Source organism: Aedes aegypti, chromosome 3 (genome assembly GCF_002204515.2).
Source record: "Aedes aegypti strain LVP_AGWG chromosome 3, AaegL5.0 Primary Assembly, whole genome shotgun sequence".
Lineage (NCBI taxonomy): Eukaryota > Metazoa > Arthropoda > Insecta > Diptera > Culicidae > Aedes > Aedes aegypti.
The window spans coordinates 220,256,480-220,280,040 of record NC_035109.1 but is presented as its reverse complement, the minus strand read 5'-3'; the positions used below and the strand labels follow the sequence as shown (position 1 = coordinate 220,280,040).

General features: G+C 38.7%; 1 protein-coding gene across 1 annotated transcript; it reads left to right on the top strand.

Annotated features, from left to right (window-relative positions):
• The first annotated feature begins 1,124 nt into the window (after window positions 1-1,124).
• Window positions 1,125-23,434, top strand: LOC5579831 (CDK5 and ABL1 enzyme substrate 2). Its single transcript, XM_001651456.2, has 5 exons — window positions 1,125-2,193; window positions 16,299-17,016; window positions 17,747-17,937; window positions 22,828-23,032; window positions 23,097-23,434. Exons 1-5 carry the CDS (start codon window positions 1,727-1,729, stop codon window positions 23,235-23,237), a joined length of 1,722 nt encoding a protein of 573 aa, XP_001651506.2. The 5' UTR covers window positions 1,125-1,726; the 3' UTR covers window positions 23,238-23,434.
• Window positions 23,435-23,561: the final 127 nt, after the last annotated feature.

Sequence of the window (23,561 nt, the reverse complement as noted above, 5' to 3'; positions counted from 1 at the left end):
TGCTATTTCAAATTCAAATCGTTGTGAGCCACGTAATAGACCATTATAAGTGTCGAACACAAGGGGTTATCCGAAAATGACGTCCATCAATTGGGGCCTCCCCCAATGGGGGGATGTACGAAAATGTGACAGTGCATGGATTGGGTATTAGAAAAAGCGTGACAGAGGTGGTAGAAGGGTTCTAGAAATCCCGAAAAACGATGGACGTCATTTTTGGATCTTCCCCAAGTATGAAACTAGTAAAAATCGAATGGGTTTGAAATAGGAATAATCAATATGGTACTGAATCTTCAACCGAAAATTTCCAATATTTAGCTATTATATAGTGTTTATTCACATAATCGCTAAATTTTGTTCAAGATTTATGCAAACCAATTCAAAAATCAATAAAATTAGCAAATTATTAAAGGGCCTAACTGAAACCATGTTCAATCAAAGGGCCTAACTGAAAGGGCCTAACTGGTTTGAAGATTCATAATAGGGCCTATCTGCCGATGATGTTTGAATTCAACAATTTTTACGAGTTGTTGTGTTATTTGAGATTAGAAACATAATGGGCCACGCAACAGACTTTAATGGGTGTCGAACACAGGTATGAAACTAGTAAAAATGCGAATGGGTTTAAAATAGGAATTTTAAATATGGTACGGAATCTTCAATTGAGAATTTCTCAATGTTTACGTTTTGCAGATAGGCCCTTTTCAAATGTTACGCTAGAATTTTATTAAACATTTTAGGACCCAATTTGTTTTCGACAAGCATACGCGAAAAAAAATAATATTCGTAGTATTATTCTGCAAAAGTGGCAAACACACAGGTTGAAAAACAAAAACTGTAAAGCGAAACAACGTTTGACTGCTCGCAAGACAACACCGCGTGATGGCACGCACACCAACATACCGTTTGACAGATGAACCTGAAAACGTTTTTTATTCTGGAGTCAGGTTAGCACTAACCCAGGTTCAAAAACGAAAACGACATAAATGCAGTTTATCCAAATTTGAGTAAAAAGAACTTATTTTTAGGTAGTCTGATTTCTCCGTGTATACGTGCGGCTTTTCGAATGACAGATGTCTTCTTCGGCTTCAAGCTTCACATCAGTCTTCACAGCCCAAAGGAAAATAAAAACATTGAAAAGAAGAAAATTCAAGATCAGTCGTCATTTCAACCAGACGGAGGCCGACATTATTTTTGCACCAGCACTAGCCTGTTTACAACAAAATCCTTCCGACTCCCGGTATCGTATTTCGTCGCGTCAGGAGTTTCTACACTCGGAAAAGAAAACAAAATTCCGCGATTCGATCTGTGTGTAATAAATTGCTGCTTACGGCGACGGCATTTGAAGGAGATACGCGTTCCGTTTCCCCCGTTGTGTAACTTGAGTGGAAGAGCTGCTCATTGTTTGTTCTGTTAGTTTAGCTTATCAGCAGAAAAGAAAGGAGAGCCAGCAGAAAAAGTGTCGAACGAGACTGCGAGGAGAAAAGCCAGCTTCAAGATGATTCCCAGTAAAAAGAACTGATACTTGCTTCGCGGCACCACTTGGAAAAGGATCTCCATATCGTTTTGGTTTAGTTGTTTTTTGGTTTTCTGATAGAAGATAGTTTGCGGGTTTAAGTGTATTTTTCTTTTAAGTTCGATAATTTAGTAGACGTGCGTGCATTTTTAAAGTGAGGAAAGCCGTAAAACCCGACACCAAGCTCTCGAGTCCACCGTATTCCTTCGATTAATGGCTAGTTCTATGAACAGCAAGTCCCGTTTTCGTCGTAGATTGGCTGCGATCTCCTTTCTGTCCAACATTTCGCTGGACGGCACCCACAGAGATACGAAACTAGGTCCATTACACGGTTCCGGAGCTGGCGGCGTTCTCCATTCCAATCTGAATAACAATAATGTCGATGGCGACCGCGGGACCACTTTTGATGATTCCTCCGAGGACAATATCGACGCCCCTGGGACGGGTCCAGATGAGGAATACTCGAGCCATGGTGACTATCTGGAGTCCAAGCTGAGTAAAACAGCCGGTGGCAATGTGACCAATGGAGGATCCCTTGTGCAGGGTGGCACAGTGAGACGAATCCGTGCCCGAACTGGCACATTCGGCAAGAGTCCCGACAGGAACGCGGTCCATCGGATCGACAGCGAGGGCAACGTGGTGTTCTCGAAAGGCACCACTTCGACCACGCTCAAGGACAGGTAAGCACTTGAACAATATATGTATAGCATAATAGGAGACCATTGTGAGCATAATTGGTACACCTACCCTACAACAATAGAAAAGGATTCTAACATTACGTGATTCTATAGCATAGCATAGGGGCTGTCCATTAATTATGTTAGTCATTTTTGACCATTTTTCACATAAAACGAGCTCACCAGTAGACAATCCATTCTCGATTGAACACGAATGTCTTTTCACACTTGAAAACCGCGAATCGAACACGATTGATCTTGATTCCGTCGCTTGCCCCACAAGAGTATGCAACGGAATGAAAAGACCATACACTACTTTGAAAAAAAAATAAATAGAAAAGGCAATTATGTCGTAAAAGAAAGTACCTATGTGTTCGCGGCTTCATCGTGCATTTTTTTTTTTAATTGCTGTTGCTTGTGCAACGTAAGGAAGCTTGATTCCGTGTTTTCCATCCCGTACCTGTTTGCTTTACGGAGATTAAAATACTCCTGAAAATCATTTTATTGAAGATGTGGTTTTTGTGCAATTGACATATCGAATTATAATAATCATTTTTGATCGCATGGCCTACTCAGCGATATGCATAACTACCACATCTCCTTTTGTATAACGAGAGAGATAGTCTTGTTTTGCATTGATTTTTTTCAACGATTTTCAATTTTGAATGCGTATACCTAATATGGTAATCAAATCAAACTTGTGGCTGCTATATTTTATGGACATTAAGATGAATATTTGCAATATATATATTGGGCATGTAGGTTTATCTTGTTCGTGTCAATTTTCCAGCTGGACTTCAACCAGAGGCGTCGCGTCCACATGTGCAACATGTGCACTGCACAGGTGGCAAATCGTTCATCATAACAACCTACAATTTCTACTATTATTGAAGTACGGTTCTTCAATTCTCTCAATAAAATTTAGCCTATTTCAATTATCTTTATCATTGATCATCGCAATTTACACCTTTCAAAATATTTGTTGTTATATTTTTGGTATTCAAATTAAATGCAAAAGCTGTTTGGTGCGGCGCGAGATCTGTGCCCTAATTTTCCCTACGCGCTCAGTGCGATGCATGCTACGCAACACTTTGTTCCACGCTACACGTTGCTGCTGTGACGATGAAACCCAACGTGTGCACTCTCATCGGGAGACGCGTTGCCTTTCGTCGTACACACAATTCTGTATATGTGGTAGAATGTTTTTTGCACTACAAATGCCAGTGTGTAAGTAGCCAAAGCGTCGACTCTGGCCGGTGCACAGTCTTGCCACATCAATCTGTGCGAGCGTGCGGTGGGAAGACAAGAGACAAATCAATCCACGAGAGAGATCCATTTTGCTTGCTCTCTTTTTCCTTCGCTCTTTCAACATCACCACGCTTGTGGTGTGGAGTACTGGCGTGATTTTTTAGACGGCTGACGGTAAGAAGTTTCTGTAAGTTTGGGACCGCGCGTATTTTTGTACAATACTGGTTAAGAACCTCGCTTCCAGCATACAGTATTAGCGCGGTGGTACTTGTGATGGTCAATCGGAAGACAATCAGAAAATGAATTCAAAAGCGGTCGTGCCCTCCGTACCGTCATCGTCAGTATAACGCTAGTGGTGTGGTTTAAAAGCGAGCAATTTTCTTGATGCGTGCACCAAGTACACGAAGCGAACGATCTTGTATTAATTCTATGTAAAAATATGTGGGTTATGATCACTAACTCTATATTGCAATATTAGTTAGGATCCAGTGCTTTATGAATCGAAACTGATGACCCGCATAATTTGAATTATTTTCATATGTAATTTTACAATTTCCCCATAATGATGACTAATCGTTAGAAATGAAAAGTGAGTAAATAAAACTAAACAACCCGATTAGCATCTGCAATCATGTATGTTTTTTTAATCAACTGAAAGACTAAAAACAAATATATTTGAAAACGAAGGTTAGTAAAGATTGATTATACATTTTATTACCTTAGAAAAAAATGGTTTGAATCCACGGTGTACCTAATAATTACATATATAAAATGACACTTATGTTGTTTTCGTTTTTAGGAACTGGGTCGGTTATCAGCACATAAATAATCCAACGTCAAGCAAATTGTAGTTCGGCCGAACTTGAATCGGGTTGGGGTTGAAACTGTGGTTCAGAACAGGTTGCGTCAGTTCCAACCTAGGTTAAAAAACGAATTCAACATAAATTAGAAGTGCACAGGTTGATAATAAGGCCACGCGACGCCTCTGACTTCAACCTATCGCTTAGGAATCTTTTTCCTTCGATGAGAAATTTATTTTCCATACAAACCCGAATTTTTATCCGTATTTGAAATATGTACTCTTTTCTATACCTTTGATGGTACGATCTTTTCCTGCCTTCCTTCTTTGGTCAAATTTTTATCTGCGTTTTCCCCCCATGAGGCAAAAAATGTATTTTCCTTAAGGTGAAGATGAATCGAAGTCAATCCTCAAATTTTCAAGAGCCCAAATCTGGAGAACTAAACATCCATTTGAGCTGAAATCTTTATCGATTGATCACTAGCAGGGTGTAGTTTTCAGCACGAACGGGTGTTTGGTTCTCCAGATTTGTGCTCTTGAGAATTTGAAGTTTGGCTCCAATTCATATAACTGCTATATACAAATACTATAGATAGAGTTCATTGTGAATATCACATAACTCTCAAATACAAAGAATATAGATATTGAGTTCGAAGGAATCTGAAATCATATTCCAAATCATATAGATTGTATTTGTTGCACATGACACAACCCATGAACCCATGAAAAATAATGGATTGTCATTCAGCGCTTGCTGCAAAAAATAAAATAAAATTTCAAAAATAATCCATTCACTCAAACAATCCAAATATATATCAAATTTTACTAATTATCGCATTTTTTAAACATGTCAATAATATAAACCAGATATCTATTGTAACAGCTTGAGCGTATGCGCAATTCGTATTCCAATGCAATTAAATAAATGGGTTTTCATACTTATAATAGTTTATTTGTTCTTATTTTAATTACATTTGTTAGAAGGGATTTGTGTTCTATCTATCCTATCTAGTACTCTATATTGAAACTTGGTTTATTTCGGAAATCAAATCAACCTGCAATGTTATACAACGTTTATCGGCGGAAAATCGAATATTTCAATGGGTATGATGTCAACGATAGGAAGACTTTCAACTGTTTCATGAGCTAAGAAATGTTCATCATAGTTTCCCATTGACCACGATTGAACAATCAAAAAATACACATTGTCATGTTTTGCTATGTCCAGGATTTGAAATAAGCATTTACTCAAATTGTTGAATAGCGCAATGAATTTTCCAATCTTGTAGTCGGTCCCTTTGAACACAATTGAATTTGAAAACATTATTTCAAATCCAGAGTCAATATTCAAAGGTTGAATGAGCATTTTGTAGTAGCTCCTCACTCGTATGTCGCATAAATTAAAGTTTCCCTGAACAGCAACTTTTAAGAAATTATCATTCAAAAGTTCATATACACATTGTAGCGAAGCTTTCACACACAATGTGTAGCAGATGGCTTCTTCTTCTTTCTGGCGTTACGTCCCAACTGGCACAGAGCCTGCTTCTCAGATTAGTGTTCTTATGAGCACTTCCACAGTTATCAACTGAGAGCTTTCTTTGCCAATTGACCATTTTTGCATGTGTACATCGTGTGGCAGGTATGATTCTACTCTATGCCCTTGGAAGTCGAGAAACTTTCCCTTACGAAAAGATCCTCGACCGGTGGGATTCGAGGACCCACGACCCTCAGCTTGGTCTTGCTGAATAGCTACGCGTTTACCACTACGGCTATCTGCGAGATGTCATTGTGAGCGAATACTGTTTAAAGCCCTTGTGCTTTGGTTCGTTTCTGAAGCACATCATTTTATCAACTTGTCCAGAAGTACTAATAACATTTGGATAATGTACCAAAAATTGGTGCTTCGGTTTAGGATCACGTTTGAAATTGTGTAGATACAATTCGTGATGACTACCTATTTTCTGTAGCATATCAAGTTCTTCAGCTGAAAATGATCGCTTTAGATACATATCTACTAACCAGTGGCGATTCCCTAACCTCCAATCTACCTGTTCCACGAATAGAAATTCTTGAATTTCAGCAACAAATTTGCATGTAATGAATAGATATTTGTTAGAAAAGACGATTTCAATAATTAACTTTTAAATTTATAATCTAAATTTGCCGAAATAGTCATTTTTAGAGTCGTCTCTCTGCTGCATTCGACAAGCTGGACCACGCTATCGCGATCGCAAAACTCGACAGACTTGGTGTCAGCAACAATTTGTTATGTTGGTTCCGGACGTACCTCACCGGTCGTCAATTATTGGTTTCAATTGGCGATTTCAAATATAGTAGCTTTTCTGCTTCTTCTGGCATCCCACAAGGTAGCCATTTGGGTCCGTTGATCTTTCTGTTGTATTTCAACGATGTTCATCTGCTTATCAAAGGTCCTCGTTTGTCTTACGCCGATGACCTAAAAATGTTCCTACAGATCCGCTCTATAACCGACTGCCACTTTTTGCAACAACAGATTGACGCTTTCGCTAACTGGTGCTCTCTTAATAGGATGGTAGTTAACCCAGTCAAATGTTCAATTACAACGTTCTCACGACTGAAGCAGCCGACCCTATTCGCCTACAGTCTGTATGGGACGATTATCGAACGCGTTAACCACGTGAAAGATCTGGGTGTCATCATGGACTCACAATTGTCTTTCAGGCAGCATGTGTCGTACACCGTAGACAAGGCGTCCAGAACCCTTGGATTCATCTTCAGGATCGCCAAAAACTTCACGGACATCTACTGCCTAAAGTCGCTTTATTGCTCCCTCGTTCGTTCCACTCTGGAATATTGTTCTGCAGTCTGGTGTCCTGCATACAACAACGGCGTCGAGCGAATCGAGTCGGTTCAACGCCGCTTTCTACGATTTGCGCTTCGCAAACTACCGTGGACGAATCCGTTCCGCCTACCTAGTTACGAGAGCAGATGCCAACTAATAGATCTCGAGCTACTCCGCACTCGAAGAGACACAATCAGAGCTTTGACGATCGCCGATACGCTTCAGGGACGAATAGACTGCGCATCAATCCTCGAATAAATCGACTTGAATGCTCGACCACGACTGCTCCGCAATAGTTCGCTCCTAAGGCTTCCTCTCCGACGGACGAACTACAGTACTAACGGTGGGATCAACGGATTACTGTAACTTTTCAACCGAGTCGCATCAATCTTCGACTTTCATCTCACTCGTGAGCTCTTACGTCGAAGATTTTCATCCTTTTTTGCTGGACGATACAACTGACAACGACTTTGAATGTGCTTTAGATTAAGTTTTAGCTCTTGACTTCCATATGTGTTATTTGTAGATTTGACCTTCCTTGTCTCGATTTGTATGTTTTTAACTACCAACATCATTGGGGCCTCACTTTGCCTGTTGATGTAACAAACAAATAAATAAATAAATAAATAGAACAGGTAGAAAGTGAGGTTACGAGTCGCCACTGCTACTAATTTAACCAATGTTGTACAATACTTCCATATCTCATCATCCCTTGGAACGAATCGATCAACTATGAACTTGAAATAGTGCCTGAATACACGCATTTGATTCGATGTTAGACGAATTGATACAGATTTACGTTTTTCTGCAGATCCTTGAGCAGCTTGCGTATCCATTGGATTTCCTGGCATGCTTCAGCCAGAGCGATGAACTCTGATTCGATGGATGACAGAGCCACGCACGATTGCTTCCTGAAAGCCTAACTCATGACACCGCCGCCGAGAAAAATGAGGAAACCACAAGTTAATTTCCGGTCCCTTCTATCGCCGGCCCAATCGCCGTCGCAATAAACTTCCAAATCTTCATAATGGACCGACGCACGAGTTCACGAATTTGACGTTAGAGTGGTGCCGAATTCACTGGTTTCAGCACCGCTAAAACCAACCAGGAATCATACCCAGATACCTTCAGCATGGCTTTGCTTTGTAGCCGTGGACTCCAACCACTCGGCTAAGGAAGGCCCCACTTTGGTACTGATTTCCAAACCGTTTTCATTATTTCAATGATCCATTCGGTCGAATATACGTATCGCCGCGAGTAATTAATCAACAAGAAAAATAACCCCAGCCATAGAAACCAAATTCCCGACAGCCCATCGAAGCATAGTCGATGTCGATACCAAAATGAGAAAATGAAATAAAAAGCAGAGCGCAAAACTAGGACCTCCGATAACATAACTTTATTGCACCACTTGAAATAGGACTAAGCATGCATATGCAGATGCACTTGAGCTAGGAAAAAACACGCCCACATGTGGCTTAGGAATAGCATAGCTTAAGATTTCATCTCTTTTTGTCATTGGTAATAGATAGGAATTAGATTGTAAGCACTACAAATGTTACACAATTTTACATTTAATAACCACGCCTTATCTAACTAGCCTCTTAGGATCTGTAGGTAGAAAATACGAAAATAGACCAAGAAATAAGAAAAATCCCAGATTCGAAAGGGATATGGAAAATTCCATTTGAAACAACTTTGTAACTCAATATTACACTTCACAAATGAAACATGTAGGATTAAGATACATACTGTACAAACTGCAAATAAAGATTAAGTTCAAAAATCATTCCAGAGTGTTCTCACTAATCCGAAACCGGATAAGGAATTTTTGAAAACAGTTTCTCACCAAGTGAAAACTTCTCTCCCTAACCGGAGAAAAAAGTAGCTTGAAGAAACTTCAAAACCAGGAGTGAAAACGGTCTCCCTAACCGGAGAACAAAGTAGCTTCTGATTGAAAATAAGTCCAAAGCCAAGGCGAAAATCGATCCCCCTAACCGGAGACCAAAAGTAGCCACTGGCAGCGACAATACGAATGTAGCTCCATCATGTGAATGTGTTCATCTAAACACGAGATCAAAAATGTAGATTTGAGTACCTACCTTATACCTTTTAATTGGGTTGTTTAGTGATAAAAAATTCGCAATTTTTCGTAGCTTGATCGAAAGAGCACAATTTTCCAAGTGTGACACGATTTTATTGCGCTTCAATATCTTAATTTTGATATAGTAAATGATTAAAATAGATTTAATTCCGTCGACTCAATGACATTTCCATTTACATAATGACAGCTCGTCCCGGAGTAAAATTTGCCGAGGGGTGATTCAAACGCGATTTCCATAAAAAATTCAAAAGTGTTTTGAAAATAGTTCCAGGGCACGGAAAATTATGAAACTTTGGATTCTGGCTCAGTTTTCAACGTAGAATCAGAATATGTAAAAAAGAGGATACCCCTAAACAAGCCAATTCTCACTCAATTGGGCGGAATTAAAAGGTACAAGGTACTCAAATCTACATTTCTGATTCTCTATTGAGATTTTGCTCAGAGAGCTCTTATACATTAAAAATACATGAACACGAAATGGTTCGTACTAATGGCGTTTTTGTTTATTGATAGGGCGAACCTAGGTTCGCCCTGGATCCGCTCTAACAGCTGTCAAAACGTTTTTTTATTGAGTCGGGTTGAACCCGGATCCGCCCCAGGTTCGACCCAAACAACGAGGTTCGCTCTGTCGATTTTTTGCGATCCAACCTGAGGGGGTTCAACTGTCAAAAATTGATTGTTTACATTTTTATAATTATCAAAATTAACGATTAAACCATAATTTTAATATTAGGAGATGTTTACGAAAGCATTCGGCAATATTTATTGCATTAATATTGAGACTTTATATTGTGATTTTGCACTCAGAAAAGTGACATTTCATTAAACTGTGTGGCTGACAGTTCGAATGTAGGTATGACACATTCGATTTGACTCGAATCTGGATCCGTTTTCGTTCGTTTATTGCGAGTCGGGTCAGCTCTGACGCCAGGTTTAAAACCGAAAACGCCATAAATTGCTATATGAAACAATAAATAATTCACCACGGCTACAATTGCCACTATGACCAAAACCGATACTTCTACACCAGTGCTTCCCAAACTTTTTTGACTTTCGCCCCCTTGATGTGAATATATTTTAGAATCGCCCCCCTATATCATTTATATTTTTATATAATTCAACCCGCTATACCATAGCCAAACACATCACTATACTATACTATAGTATGGCTATAATGTGTTGGAATTCTGAACTATCCCGCATAATTAGGAACCATTCCAGTACCGTTTCCCGTACTATCCACAACCATTCGTCACAATATGTGAACAATTTCCTATAACACCGAAAATAACAATAAGGCCACATTACCATGAACAGTTTTAACAGTTTCGGAAACGGTAATTGAGAAAAGTACAATATGGGGAATAGGCGGTTAAGTTATGTAACCATTTGAAAACGCCGATTTTCCAGAACATTTTTTTCCGATTACAATCTGCAAAATGGTCGATATATTATCTATTTTTTGATGAATCCACAATAAGGCAAACAGTTCAAAAATAGTAAAACCATAAAATTAAAATGAAAATGGATATTGTATGTGAAACTATTGCTATATTGTGCTTTATTGTATTTTTACCCTATGCTGTACTGCTCTGTTACACTAAAACCATAAGATGAGAAATTATATATTTAAGAGAAAAATAAAAAACAATTACTTATATTCAAATTTTACTTCAGTTGAAAACGTAATGCTTGATATTTCTTACACATGAGAAAATGTATTGATTGATACGGTTATTCAAGTCAATATTGCGCATTTTTTTCACCACTGGACTATCGTAGAAGTTTTTACAAGTGAGGAAACGCTAATAAAAGTGCGCAATCGCATCAAATCGGTTAGGTGTTTTCGGAGGACTTATCCTTCGTAAAGGCCAGTTTGCTACTGACAAGAAAAGGAATCGCCTATCTCGATGCGTGGAAAATTTCTCCCAAGAAATGATCAAGAAAATCACTTTTTTCTGATCGCAGTACGCAGTTGAGAAGAAATGTCACTTCAAAGGGGGCTCTCTGTAGGAAATTTCTTGACCCTTTCAGTCAAGGAATTTCTTTACTTTTCTTAAGCGAAACAGCATACTTAGCTTAAATCAAAGAATTAGGAATTTCACGGCGAAATTCTCTCTCTTTCGCTCTTCAACAAAACTTGAAAACAATGGTGCCAGTACCTGTCAACTTTGACAGGTACTGGCATCGTTGTTTCCAGATTTCCCGAAGGAGGAAAAGAGAGCGATTTTCTGATGACGTCACCGTGCAATCGACAACAAGTGCTCTGAATACACCAATAGGATTCAATGCAATCCCGCACTTTTATTCACGCTTTAGCACTTCACATAATTTAACTGAAGTAAATTTTTATAGCATAATTATTTGTTTTATTAAAATATTCTATTATTTTACAAATTTTTCCTTAATAAAATAATAAAAAATAAGTGAAATCCAAATTAATCTCCACTTACCCGTCATCCAAAGCCTGAAATCGTTGCCATGTAGGGTACACCGGGACAAGTTGAAACGGGTGGGGCAAGATGAAATGCAAAGTTATGATGCCACTAAATATTTGCAGGTTCTTCTTCCCTAAAATAATGTTCCATCTGCTAACTTAATGTTGCTGTAGTCTGTAGATAATTTTCCCGTCATCCATCATCAATCAACCAAACCAAAAAAAAAAAAGTTCTTCCGGCGATTTTCCGCTGTTGAACTTGTTGTTGATGTTCTTGTTTTTTTCTTCAGATTCCGGCCGTGTTTTCCATCGTGCCACCACTCATCGGAACATTCTCCACGACTTGTTTTTTGGTCAAACATTTGCCTTTTAGTGAATTTACATTCCGCCACTTTCACCGTAGAAAAAATTCCTCGACGCCTCGTCATACCGCCATCGCAAGAATAGTAGCACCACGTAGCACCATCAAACAATCTGGTAATCTAATTTTGGGGATGAATCCTTGTTGGAGATGTTACCGTCACGACGATTGGTGTTTATCACTTACATTATCACTACCGGGGCTTTTCGGGATTTAGTAAAAATCCATCTTCGGAACGGGTTTTTTTTTTCAACTTCGTCAACAGTTTTCACTTACAAAATAAACATTACAGAAAGCACGCTTAAAACAACGCTATGATTTTGTGGAATTGACACAATTAACTTTAATTTATCTAATTGTTCTGAATGTGATATTTTCCAATATTCATCACAATTTTGAGTTCTAATTTTTTGAACGAGATGTGTGAAAATCTCGATGAAAATCAAAAATAATTTTGACCGTAGTGTGAAACTTTCATAGCCACAAGTTGGTTTTCTTAAGCGTGTGTATGCAAAGCAAAGAAGTTTGTAAGCCAATCGCTCACAAACACCAATGCGTGCAACATTTTGCCAAACTGTGCATTATAAGTAACATATAGTACAATGCAAATGTGTGAGTATGTTGTGCAAATATAAATTCAAACAGTTTGGCAAACGGTGGCGTTATTTTTCCACCATTTATCACAAATTTTGATCCTCATATAATTTAACAGTGATCGAACAGTACAACATATTGTAACTATTTCTAATGTGTCATTCAAACTGTACTTTACAGTATCAAATGAGGGTCGTGGGTTCGAATCCCACCGGTCGAGGATCTTTTCGGGTTGGAAATTTTCTCGACTTCCCAGGGCATAGAGTATCTTCGTACCTGCCACACGATATACGCATGCAAAAATGGTCATTGGCATAGTAAGCTCTCAGTTAATAACTGTGGAAGTGCTCATAAGAACACTAAGCTGAGAAGCAGGCTCTGTCCCAGTGGGGACGTAACGCCAGAAAGAAGAAGAAGAAGTATCAAATGCCATGCTTTATATTGTCTGACATAATGGCGACAGTTTGGGATACAGCAACCTTATCAGTTACAAGAAACATATTGTTTTGAATGTACGCCAAAGTGTATTTTTCTATGCGGGATATCATATCATAAGTTAATGCAAAAATAATCAAATTATCAAACTTAAAGTTGGACTACTTTACTGCCGTGAATCGCAAGTCAGTCCCATCTGTAAAAAGTAGACATTGAGAAAATGGGCTGTGAAGTTTCCAAACTCGTTTTCTATACGAATATTCAATAAATTCCAGAGGATTGAATCATGTTCAAATCTTTATGAACTTTTCACGATTTGCTTTTCAATGCGATATCTTTCCGAGAAAAATATAAAGATGATCAAAACATGGTCCATTTTTGTGTTACACGGAGCGGAAATCTGTAGTGGGACTGATTTGCGGTTACTTTTTATTATGGGTCAATTTGACTTGCTGTTTTTTCCTATTTTTTCCTAACAGATCATATTATCTCATTAGTGCAGATGAAAGAGCATTGGAAGATATGTTGAAAACTGAACTCAACTCATTTTTGACGAAAATACAGATGGGACTGACTTAGTATGTTTTACTACACAGCTTATTTCATAGCAGCTCCAGCTTAAGTTTTTTTCTAAGAGAATTGAAATTTCCGTTTCACCTACTGATAAAAATTTTCAATAAATATTTCGTTTAAGAAATTAATGTGCTAGTTAAATTTATTGAGTCCAATAGTACAGCTAACTTACAAAATAATATGTATAATTTGTTTGCTGTTTGAAAATGATTCAATTTAATGTTTTAACATGGTTTCTACAGATCGTTCAACATTTGGGTAGCGTTCAACAATTAGCGAATTACCCTACATAAGAGTAAAATCTTTCCTTAAAATGAGAGTATTCTACAAATGTTATGAATTGTTGTTTTCAATTTTTCCCATACTACCAATTTCGCCCTCTTTGTTTATTCGCCCACTTTGGGAATCACTGTTCTACACTATCCCACGTTAGTTTTGGAGCATGTCAGTTTCAGTTTGCTTCCCGATTTATTTCAAGTTCGTCGATTAATTGTTATCTCTGGTTTCGCAGCTCAATAGAACGTTATGCACACTGAATTGAAAACAAAATTTAATTTAAATTTAACGACAACTCACTGCTTACAAGAGTATTGTCAAGCTTGATATGATAACCAAACAAATTCTAGAATCACGTGCTGTACTTCAAGGGATATTGTTTTCTTTATTGGTTTTGAACTGTGAAGATAATGCTAATTTTATTTTCATCTTTCTTTCACTCGTTTCATTTGTGAATGTGTAGCGGTAATCAACGTCGCCTTTGAACCAAAATTTCCAGTTTATGGCGGTTTTGACAATCTCTTGACTCTTTAACGACACGTTTGATAAACACTAGGTATAGGTTCATCGAACTATATGTAACGAAAAATCTTCCTCCTGGTGATAATACTTTGAGGGCGCTGTTTCGCAAAAAAAAACATTTATACGACGATCTTCTGTTCTCTTAGATATATAAATATATATATATATATATATATATATATATATATATATATATATATATATATATATATATATATATATATATATATATATATATATATATATATATATATATATATATATATATATATATATATATATATATATATATATATATATATATATATATTGATATTGATAAATTACGTTACAGCGTTTAGGGACTTTGAAGTGTAAATGAGAGATTGAACAATCACTTGGATTGGGCAAGAGTAACCGCGGCTGTCCCGGCTAACTAATACATGACTGATTAGAACTAAGGAAAGTGTGCGCGGGCGAACACTCCAGTTCGTTCGATTCCCTTAACACGAGGAGATGGACTTTCGATATTGTTCGATATTGCTTTAGAAGAGTCATCTATTTTTTGATACGCTTGTTGAACATCGTGCTACACTCAAAAAAATCGAAACGTCATTGCTACGTGAAAAATCACGTAGATCTTTGCAAATTCATTTTACCTCCACTTCACCTGACCAAGATAAAGATCACTAAACCATTCATAACCATCAAATAGTGACTCGGTAATGTTTACTGAGGTTACCTATCGCGCTTACGTGGAATTCACGTAGGTGCCTGAGTTCATTTTGACATCTGCATAGTGTACGTACATTCGGTGTTGACTGTTGAGCTCAAATCCTAAGATGGCGCCCGCTTGATTTTAGAAGAACTTCAAAAGCGGCTGCTGCTTTAAACCCTGTGTAAGATTGATTTCAAGGTAAATATGCTTTGAATACCGAAGAATCCGTGCATTACTTCATATTTTATACGTGATTTATAACCTCTATCAATTATAGCACGCGAAGGCTACAACAAGACAGACCAAACTTACAAAATTGGGGAAACAAACAGGAATCAAAATGCTCAGATTGACAATAAAAATATCACAATCTGTTAAGTTTGTTTACATTTTCCAATTGGGAATTAGTTTTCTTCCAAAGCCTATTAGAAATAAGATTGGTCTTTATTACAGTTAAATTTAATGCAAAACCTATTGAAACGCTTTGTAAAGGCTACCGGAAAATCCACGTAGCTCTTACGTTTAGCGACGGTAGAATGGACGAAGTTCAAAAGTTCATGCGTTCATTCTGGGCTACCTATGATTAACGTAAGAGCTACGTGAAAAGTGAGATGGATAAAAATCACGTATGTTTTCACGTAACAATGACGTTTGGATTATTTTGAGTGATAGAATATTGAAAAACATCGCTGCACAGTGGCCGCATCCCATACAAATGCTGGCCAAAAGTACAATTCTCACTCAAAACGTTTAAAAATGCTAAATATTTGACAAAACATGATTTTTAGAGTTAATTTGATAGAAATAGTCGCTGAAACAGAAAATCGATATTTCCGGTACATTTGACAGAATTTGTTTAAAATAGCACATTTTTGTAATTCAATCAATGAAATCCGTATCCAGATCAAAATTAAATGAAACGTCATTCTTTTGATGCCAATTTGGAAGTTAAATATCGTGGGCAAGCTCAAGATGGTTTTTGAATCTATTCGGGAGCTTATAAAGGTAAAAAATGCCATATTTATATCAAGTATGATGGTCTAATGGGCTGATTCGTAGTGTAACTAAAAATAATTTTTCTTATCTTGGCGCAAAAAAGCGCAAGTGAAGCCATAGTACATCGAAAACTATGGAATATTTGCTACACATTGAGGGGTAATTGATCATTTTAGAGCGTTTCCCAGATATCTTGACTTTAAATACAATAAACCTTAAACAACGCCTTTCATTTCCATTTACAGAGAAAATGTGAATCCCAACGAAGGAATCCATTACTACCATCCTGCAGACAAACGGGCACGAGCCAACTCCACGTCGCTTCGCGCAGGAGCCCCCGGAGTAAAGCGAACACTTCTGGTGAACGCCAGTGGCGACGAGAAGCGTGAACTGCCGAGCAACAGCAGCACCGAAAGCCTAATCCAAGGACGACGCAATGTGCTAATCCATGAGCCGGAGTCACGTCAGGTGAAGTTTTTGCCCGCCAACGCAGGCCGCAATTACAACTTCCGTGACGAGCGTGTGGTGCTGATGTCGAAGCGCACACCCTGTTTCCTATTTTCGGTGATACCTCACTACAAAGGAAAATCGTCACGGGCTGAGTTACGTCGTGAGGGGCGTCGCCGTAATCCATCCGGCACCAGGCCGTTGTCATCGATCAACGACCTACCGTTTGACGCGTTCCGTCTCCTCGGAATTGAACGCGGAGGCGAACCGGGTCAGGAAATTTCCTACGGGTATTTGCTAATCCCGTCCAGACAGTACCATCGGGAGAAGAAACACGAGAAAAGCACCCGAAGTGGGTTTGAGATTACAAATTTCACATCGCTGGAGAATCATGCCGCGGCCCGGTATTACAGCTACGAGGCCAACCGTAATACTACCGCAAGTCCGTCGCAAAATCTGAGCAGTTTGGACGCTGTGAAGGGCGACCTGGAAGAAGGTTTCACCTCGATATCTGGTGTAAGTATTACAGAAGAAATGACGTACTGCTTTTCATAATGATATGACCATCAATAATTTTTCGTATACATGAATAGGTATATATTTCTAGGAATCACTTAAGATTTTTTTGTTATTCATTGTAAAATTCATCTAGAGAAAATAAACTCTATTTATCTTTATGATTATTCCTATAGAATTTGTTCCTGTTAATTCTCCTGGTGTTCATGAATAACTCCATTAACTGCTTCAAGGCTCTCTCTAAAAGCGCCTTTTCATGAAATTTTCTTCATAAAAGCACAAATCTGAAGAACCAAACATCTGTTATAACTGAAAACTTAATCGATTGGTCACTAGCTGGTGGTTACTGATCGATTAAATTTTCAGCTCCAACAGGCTTTTTTTCTCTTAAAAATTTGAAGTTTGGCTTCGATTCATCTTCACGCACATGATCCTATACGTGCTGTCCAACCGCTTTAGGTTTCTGCCCGTTCTAAGCGCTTTTGAACAGATTGGTCCTCCATACCTTAGTATGGATACCGCCACGCCTGCCAGGAGCTTGCATTTGCTGGCAATTACAGCAGAGCTACATCATCCTCGAAAGCGCCGCTATAGCCGTAGATGCCATTTTACAAGCATATTCAACGTGGCTAGCGAAGCTGAGCTTCGTTTTCCTGTATACGAAATATCATGGGTGGTCATATAGCTTAATGTATAATAGCTTAAATAACAATCGATTGAAATTTTTCAGATGCAATACTCGCCGAACATTTTGGACGACCCGGAGCTGATCGCCGGCAAACATCGTACCCTGTTGACCTTCACCTCGTACATGACTTCCGTGATCGATTACGTGCGTCCTTCGGATCTCAAAAAGGAGCTGAACGACAAATTTCGGGAAAAGTTCCCCCACATTCAGCTGACGCTCAGCAAGCTCAGAAGGTAAGTGTCTAGTTAAGTCGATAATGATGGGACGGTGGACTTAAGTAATCAATTCTCGCACACATGTGACGGTGCTCGCAGCGACAAACTGATAACGATGCTTTCCTTTTGTTCCTCACGATTTACATTTCGTGCCGAGAGAAAGTACACACACGGGTTCATGTAAATAGGGACATGATGTGCGCTATAGCTTAGAAAAATGCCCCGATCTGTTTATCCCTCAGCATCCTGTTCAGTATCAGTGGCAGTTTAATTCTAGTTTGTATTCGTATGACACTGATGAGGGGAAGGTGCTTCATTATATCGTGTCTTGTCGCGATAAGAATGATAACTTTATCAAATGATAAGAGTCGTCATAACAAACGGGCTTCAACATTGTAAAAAATACTTTTTTATGATTGTTCGCGTTTGGCACACATGAACGAAATACCAGTGACGCCGGGCATGTCGTGTACCTCACAGTCTGAATCTGAAATGAAAACAATTTTGAGATTTTTTTTAATTTTATAGGAGCTTTACCGCTATGCACGGTGTAGGCTTGATTCCTAGAAAATTACCAGATTTATAGCTTGCTGGTTTTATGAACAGGATACCTTCACCAGCATTTTTGTGGCAAGATTATTAGCCTTAATGTTAGTAATATGTGAAGAATTTTGCAGATTCTTCTCAATGGAATGTTTGCATAATGTATGATAGTACTAAACTGAATTCCGTATGAGATTCGTATGAGCTAAGCTCTTTTACATTTATAACATGATAGACCTGACGAACATGTCAACAATTATTTTGGAATTTCCTAATATCTTGCAACCCATATTTCAACGTTATTCTACGAAATTCTCCAATGTTTATTTGTTTTTTTTTTGTTTATACTACATGAACAGGCAAGTAGTAGCCCCAATGATGTCTTAAAATATATGTATATGCAAACATTAACAACAAAGTACAGTGACGTCAAAAACCATAAAAATGAATTTAAAAACAAATATTAAATAGTCAAGCAATAAAACTTAAACTAAACACTTAGACTAATTATCTCGTTCAGCGAAAAACAATGAAAATCTTCGACGGAGCGTCTCTCGGGTAATGTTAAAATCAAACAATGAAGATACTCTGTTGAAAACTCGCTGTAGTCCACTAAGAGCACCACGAAGTCCATAATTTGTACGAAATAGAGGGAGTCTTAGCATGATGTTGCTGCGAAGCGAGCGTGGGCGGACGTTCATATTAATTTGTTCCAGAATGGTTCCACAGTCGATGCGTCCCTGCTACACATCCGCAATAGTCAAAGCTCTTATGACATCCCTTCTACAGCGAAGAAGGTCCAAGTCTATTAGCTGACAACGACTTTCGTAGCTCGGCAGGCGAAACGGATCTCTCCAGGGTAACTTGCGAAGAGCGAATCGAATAAATCTTCGTTGGACAGATTTGATCCTTTCTGCGGCGGGGCTCCAAACCGCAGCGGCATATTCCAGCGTGGAGCGCACAAGAGAACAATAGAGAGATTTCAGGCTGTAAACATCTGAGAAATTCTAGGCGATTCTGAAGATGAAACCGAGAGTTTTCGAAGCTTTACTGACCGTGTACGAAATATGTTGTTTGAATGATAACTGTGAATCAAGGAAAACACCTAGGTCCTTGATGTGATCCACACGTTCGAGACTCGTCCCGAGCAAACTATAAGGAGACGCTATTGATAGCTTTTCCCTGGAAAACGTTATGATGGAGCACTTAGTTGGATTCACCACCATACCATTTAGAGAGCACCAGCTGGCAATTAAGTCAAATTGTTGTTGTAGGTACAAACAATCAGCAGTTAAGAGTATCCGTAAGAACAATTTCAGATCATCTGCGTAAGATAACCGAGGGGCTTTTAATACGTAATGAACGTCATTGAAATAAAGCAAGAAAATCACTGGACCCAGGTGACTTCCTTGTGGTATGCCGGAAGTAGCAAGAAAGCTGTCGGAGCTGCAGTCCCCTATTACAACTTTTAACTGACGATCGGTGAGATACGATCTGAACCAGCGCATGAAATTACCGCAGATGCCGAACCAGTCGAGCTTTGCAATGGCGATGTTGTGGTCCAACTTGTCGAAAGCAGCGGACAGATCGGTATAGATTGCATCAGTTTGAACTCTATCGACCATACTATCAGTTATGTACGATGTGAAGCATAGTAGATTAGTAGTGGTCGAGCGACCGGTGCTGAAGCCGTGTTGATCGTTGTCAAGCTGATGTTTGCAGTGTGATAGCAATGGTTCTATAACAACGAGTTCGAAAAGCTTCGAAACTGAGCTCAGAGATGTGATGCCACGATAATTATTCACGTCACGTTTTCTCCCTTTCTTATGCACTGGAAACATGTTTGCTAAAGTGATAGACGAAATAAACTGTGCAGCGGAGTAAGCAGACTGTCGATATGCTTCTTGAGGGCTATTGACGGAATTCCATATGGTCCAGGGTTATACGACGACTTGAGTTGCAATGCGGCCCTGGAAATGGCATTATCGTCAACATCGAAATTGTCCAACGTTTGTCCGTTTAGAGGAGCATTGTTGGCTGCTAGGATGACTTGTTCATTACTTATTTGAACATCGCTGAATACGCTGACGAATTTAAAAGAAAATAACTGGCATATCTCCTGAAGGCACGATGCGGTTCTACCATTTCATTTCATCGAGGATGGAAGACCAGACTCCTTACGCTGCTCATTCACGTATTTCCAGAATGACTTTGGATGGCGTTTAAGTTTCTGCTCAATGCTTCGCTGATACTGCTGGAAACGATGACGACTGACTCGCTGATATTCGTAGTTCGACCTTAGATAGTAACAGCGCAATGAAGGTGTTCGCTACTTAGTGAACTTCCTTAGAGCAGGTCGCTTGACCGACTTCAACTTCCGCAGTCCACTGGTTTGCCAAGGAGGTCGGGAGGCATTTCTAATAGACATCAGATGGGCATTTTTTCAGGAACCCACCAGTCGCTTGCTCTTGCGGGGGTGAGCGATGAACACTTGTACGGTCTAAAATGCAATAATTATTATCGAATAATATCGCGAATCCGGTTAGGCGTTAATTTATGATGAATTGCATTACCATTGGTGACTCCCAGATCTTTACCTTATCCGACTAACTCAATATCCTTTCCATAACAACTGTGGAGATGCAGAAGATTCTTCTGCCTCTAGTAAAAATGGTTGTCTAACTTAGAGACGTTCCGATACTTCCGATATATCGGAATATCGATATTTTGCTTTCGATATTCGATATTTTGGTATCGATATTTCCTATTCAATATATCGGTGATATCGATATTTCCTTCCGATATATCGTACATTAATATAAAAAAACAATTGTAGAGTTTTCTCCATACATATTTTATTTTTTTGTATTTCAAAAAGTAGTTACCGTTCGTATTGTACTATAATGTACCTCAACAGAGGATGTTTATGTCCATATCGGCAGACTTGATAGAAACTCCTCTGCGATGCAAAGAGGAGGCGATTTTGCCGTTTTTCTGAGGAGTGAAAATTGAACTCAAAATTTTCATCACAGATCCTCTAGCGATTCAAGTGAGAGTGTAAAAAAATGCGAGGAATTTTTCAGGTACTCTCTATCTCTATTGAGATGCTCACCTTTACTCACACTTCAAACGAACTCTTGAGTCTGCCGCCCGAATAAGGCAGTCCTCGGGGAGTTGTCAGAGCACCCTTTTTTGATGGAATTTTACTCTGTTGTGTTTTGTGCTGCATCTTCCTCGCTCATTTTTTGTCGCCTCTCTGCTTGGCATTTTTCGCTCCCTCGCAAAGAGGCAAAAGTAGCACGCTGCTCAAGAGTATTTCACCGAGCTCTAATGATGTTGAGGAGAATTATCAAGCCTGCATATCGGTTAAAATACCAATAATCTTGAATATCCGAAGATTTTTATTGACTCTTGGGAAACTAAATGCAGGTCACTAAGCGATATAGGATTTTTTCTCCATTCAAATCTATCATATGATATTCCGATATATCGATATTTTGAATCAATATATTATCGATACTTTGATTCGATAATCGTATCAAATCAAATATCGATACTTCACAATATCGGAACGTCCCTAGTCTAACTAACATTCCTTCCCTGACTAACATTCATTTCCTCCGATGACCGTAAAGACGTGGCCGGTGCCGTTATTGGCTTTTAAATTTTGAGCACTAGATTTGTGCACATTGATGGATAGCTAATCCCAAGCCCCATACATTAAATGTCTGTGCAACTTCGATTGTTCTGGTCAATCATGGGGAGTGGCAATCACGAATTGCACGATCATCTATGCTCATGCTCGTAACCAGACTATGGTTATGGAAGGCGTTTAACAAAGATCTGTTTGTTGTTTAAAGTTTATCAAGGATCCATCTGATAATACGTAGAGTATCTTCCTAGTAATATGACAGAGGTCCTAATACGACCGTTAAGATATAATAAAAAAAATTGCCGATGATCGTTTCAGAAATTCAAAAAGAATCATACACGAATATTTATTGTAAATAAGTTGGGAAAAACTGCCAAATGTATCCAAGGAAACCGATAAAAAAAAATCCTGGTAAACCATTCTACACCCGATTCTGTTTTTGCACGGATTTTTTTACACGGCCGTACCAAAACCTTTTTTTTTGCATGAAACGTCGAGAAATTATGTTACTTTTTTTGCACGGTTTTCGAAATTTTGAACTGAAAACTTTTTTTGCATGGTACGCATCACCCGTGCAAAAACAGAATCGGGTGTACTAGAAATACACTTATTTTTTTCTGTAAACTTACCTTTAATGTTACATTACCATTATTATACAAGCCTTTGAGCATTCCTAAACCGTCGTTAACCATCTTAATTACCTTTATTCGCAGTATTAAACGTGAGATGAAGCGTATCAACAAGATGGACGCGCGCATCGATTTCCTGACCATCTCGCAAGCGTACGTCTACTTCGAGAAGCTGATCCTGTCCAACATGATCAACAAGGACAACCGGAAGCTTTGTGCCGGCGCTTGTCTGCTCCTCAGTGCCAAACTGAACGACGTCAAGGGCGAGGTGCTGAAGAGTTTGATTGAGGTATGCTTGCAGTTTATGATTATAAGCTACGAATGATACAACTACAATTTCAAATTCATTTCAGAAAACCGAGAGCGTGTTTCGTTTGAGTAAAAAGGAGTTGATCGCATCGGAGTTTGCTGTACTGGTGGCACTTGAGTTCAGTCTGCATGTCCCGACTAGTGAGATACACCCACATTACCAACGCCTTCTGTATGAATCCTAAAGCTGCTCGTCATTCGTCAGACAGAAAACCCATAATTCCTTTATGATGCTATTTTCACCATGTGCTATGTTCAGTTATTTTTAGTTGTGGTCCTATTGTTTACAGTTTTGATCTTAATCGTTAAAAAACTATTTGTTACAGACCTTATTTAGTGCTAAAATAAACTAAGTTATGCGAATGTAAAAGCAGTTAAACAGCTTCGGGAAGTGGTTATTAGCGTGGGACATGATCATACGAGAAATGTAAATTATCGCTCCAACTTACTTTTTGGGTGTCATTCTGGTCTTATTGGAAAATTTCTGCTCGATAGAATAAACAATATGT

Bases quoted from the DNA above. Each gene is read 5' to 3' on its own strand.
- LOC5579831 (XM_001651456.2), top strand. From the start codon at position 1,727: ATGGCTAGTTCTATGAACAGCAAGTCCCGTTTTCGTCGTAGATTGGCT. The intron at 17,938-22,827 runs GTAAGTGTCTAG...CTTTATTCGCAG, and splicing joins ACGCTCAGCAAGCTCAGAAG to TATTAAACGTGAGATGAAGC. The intron at 23,033-23,096 runs GTATGCTTGCAG...AATTCATTTCAG, and splicing joins TGCTGAAGAGTTTGATTGAG to AAAACCGAGAGCGTGTTTCG.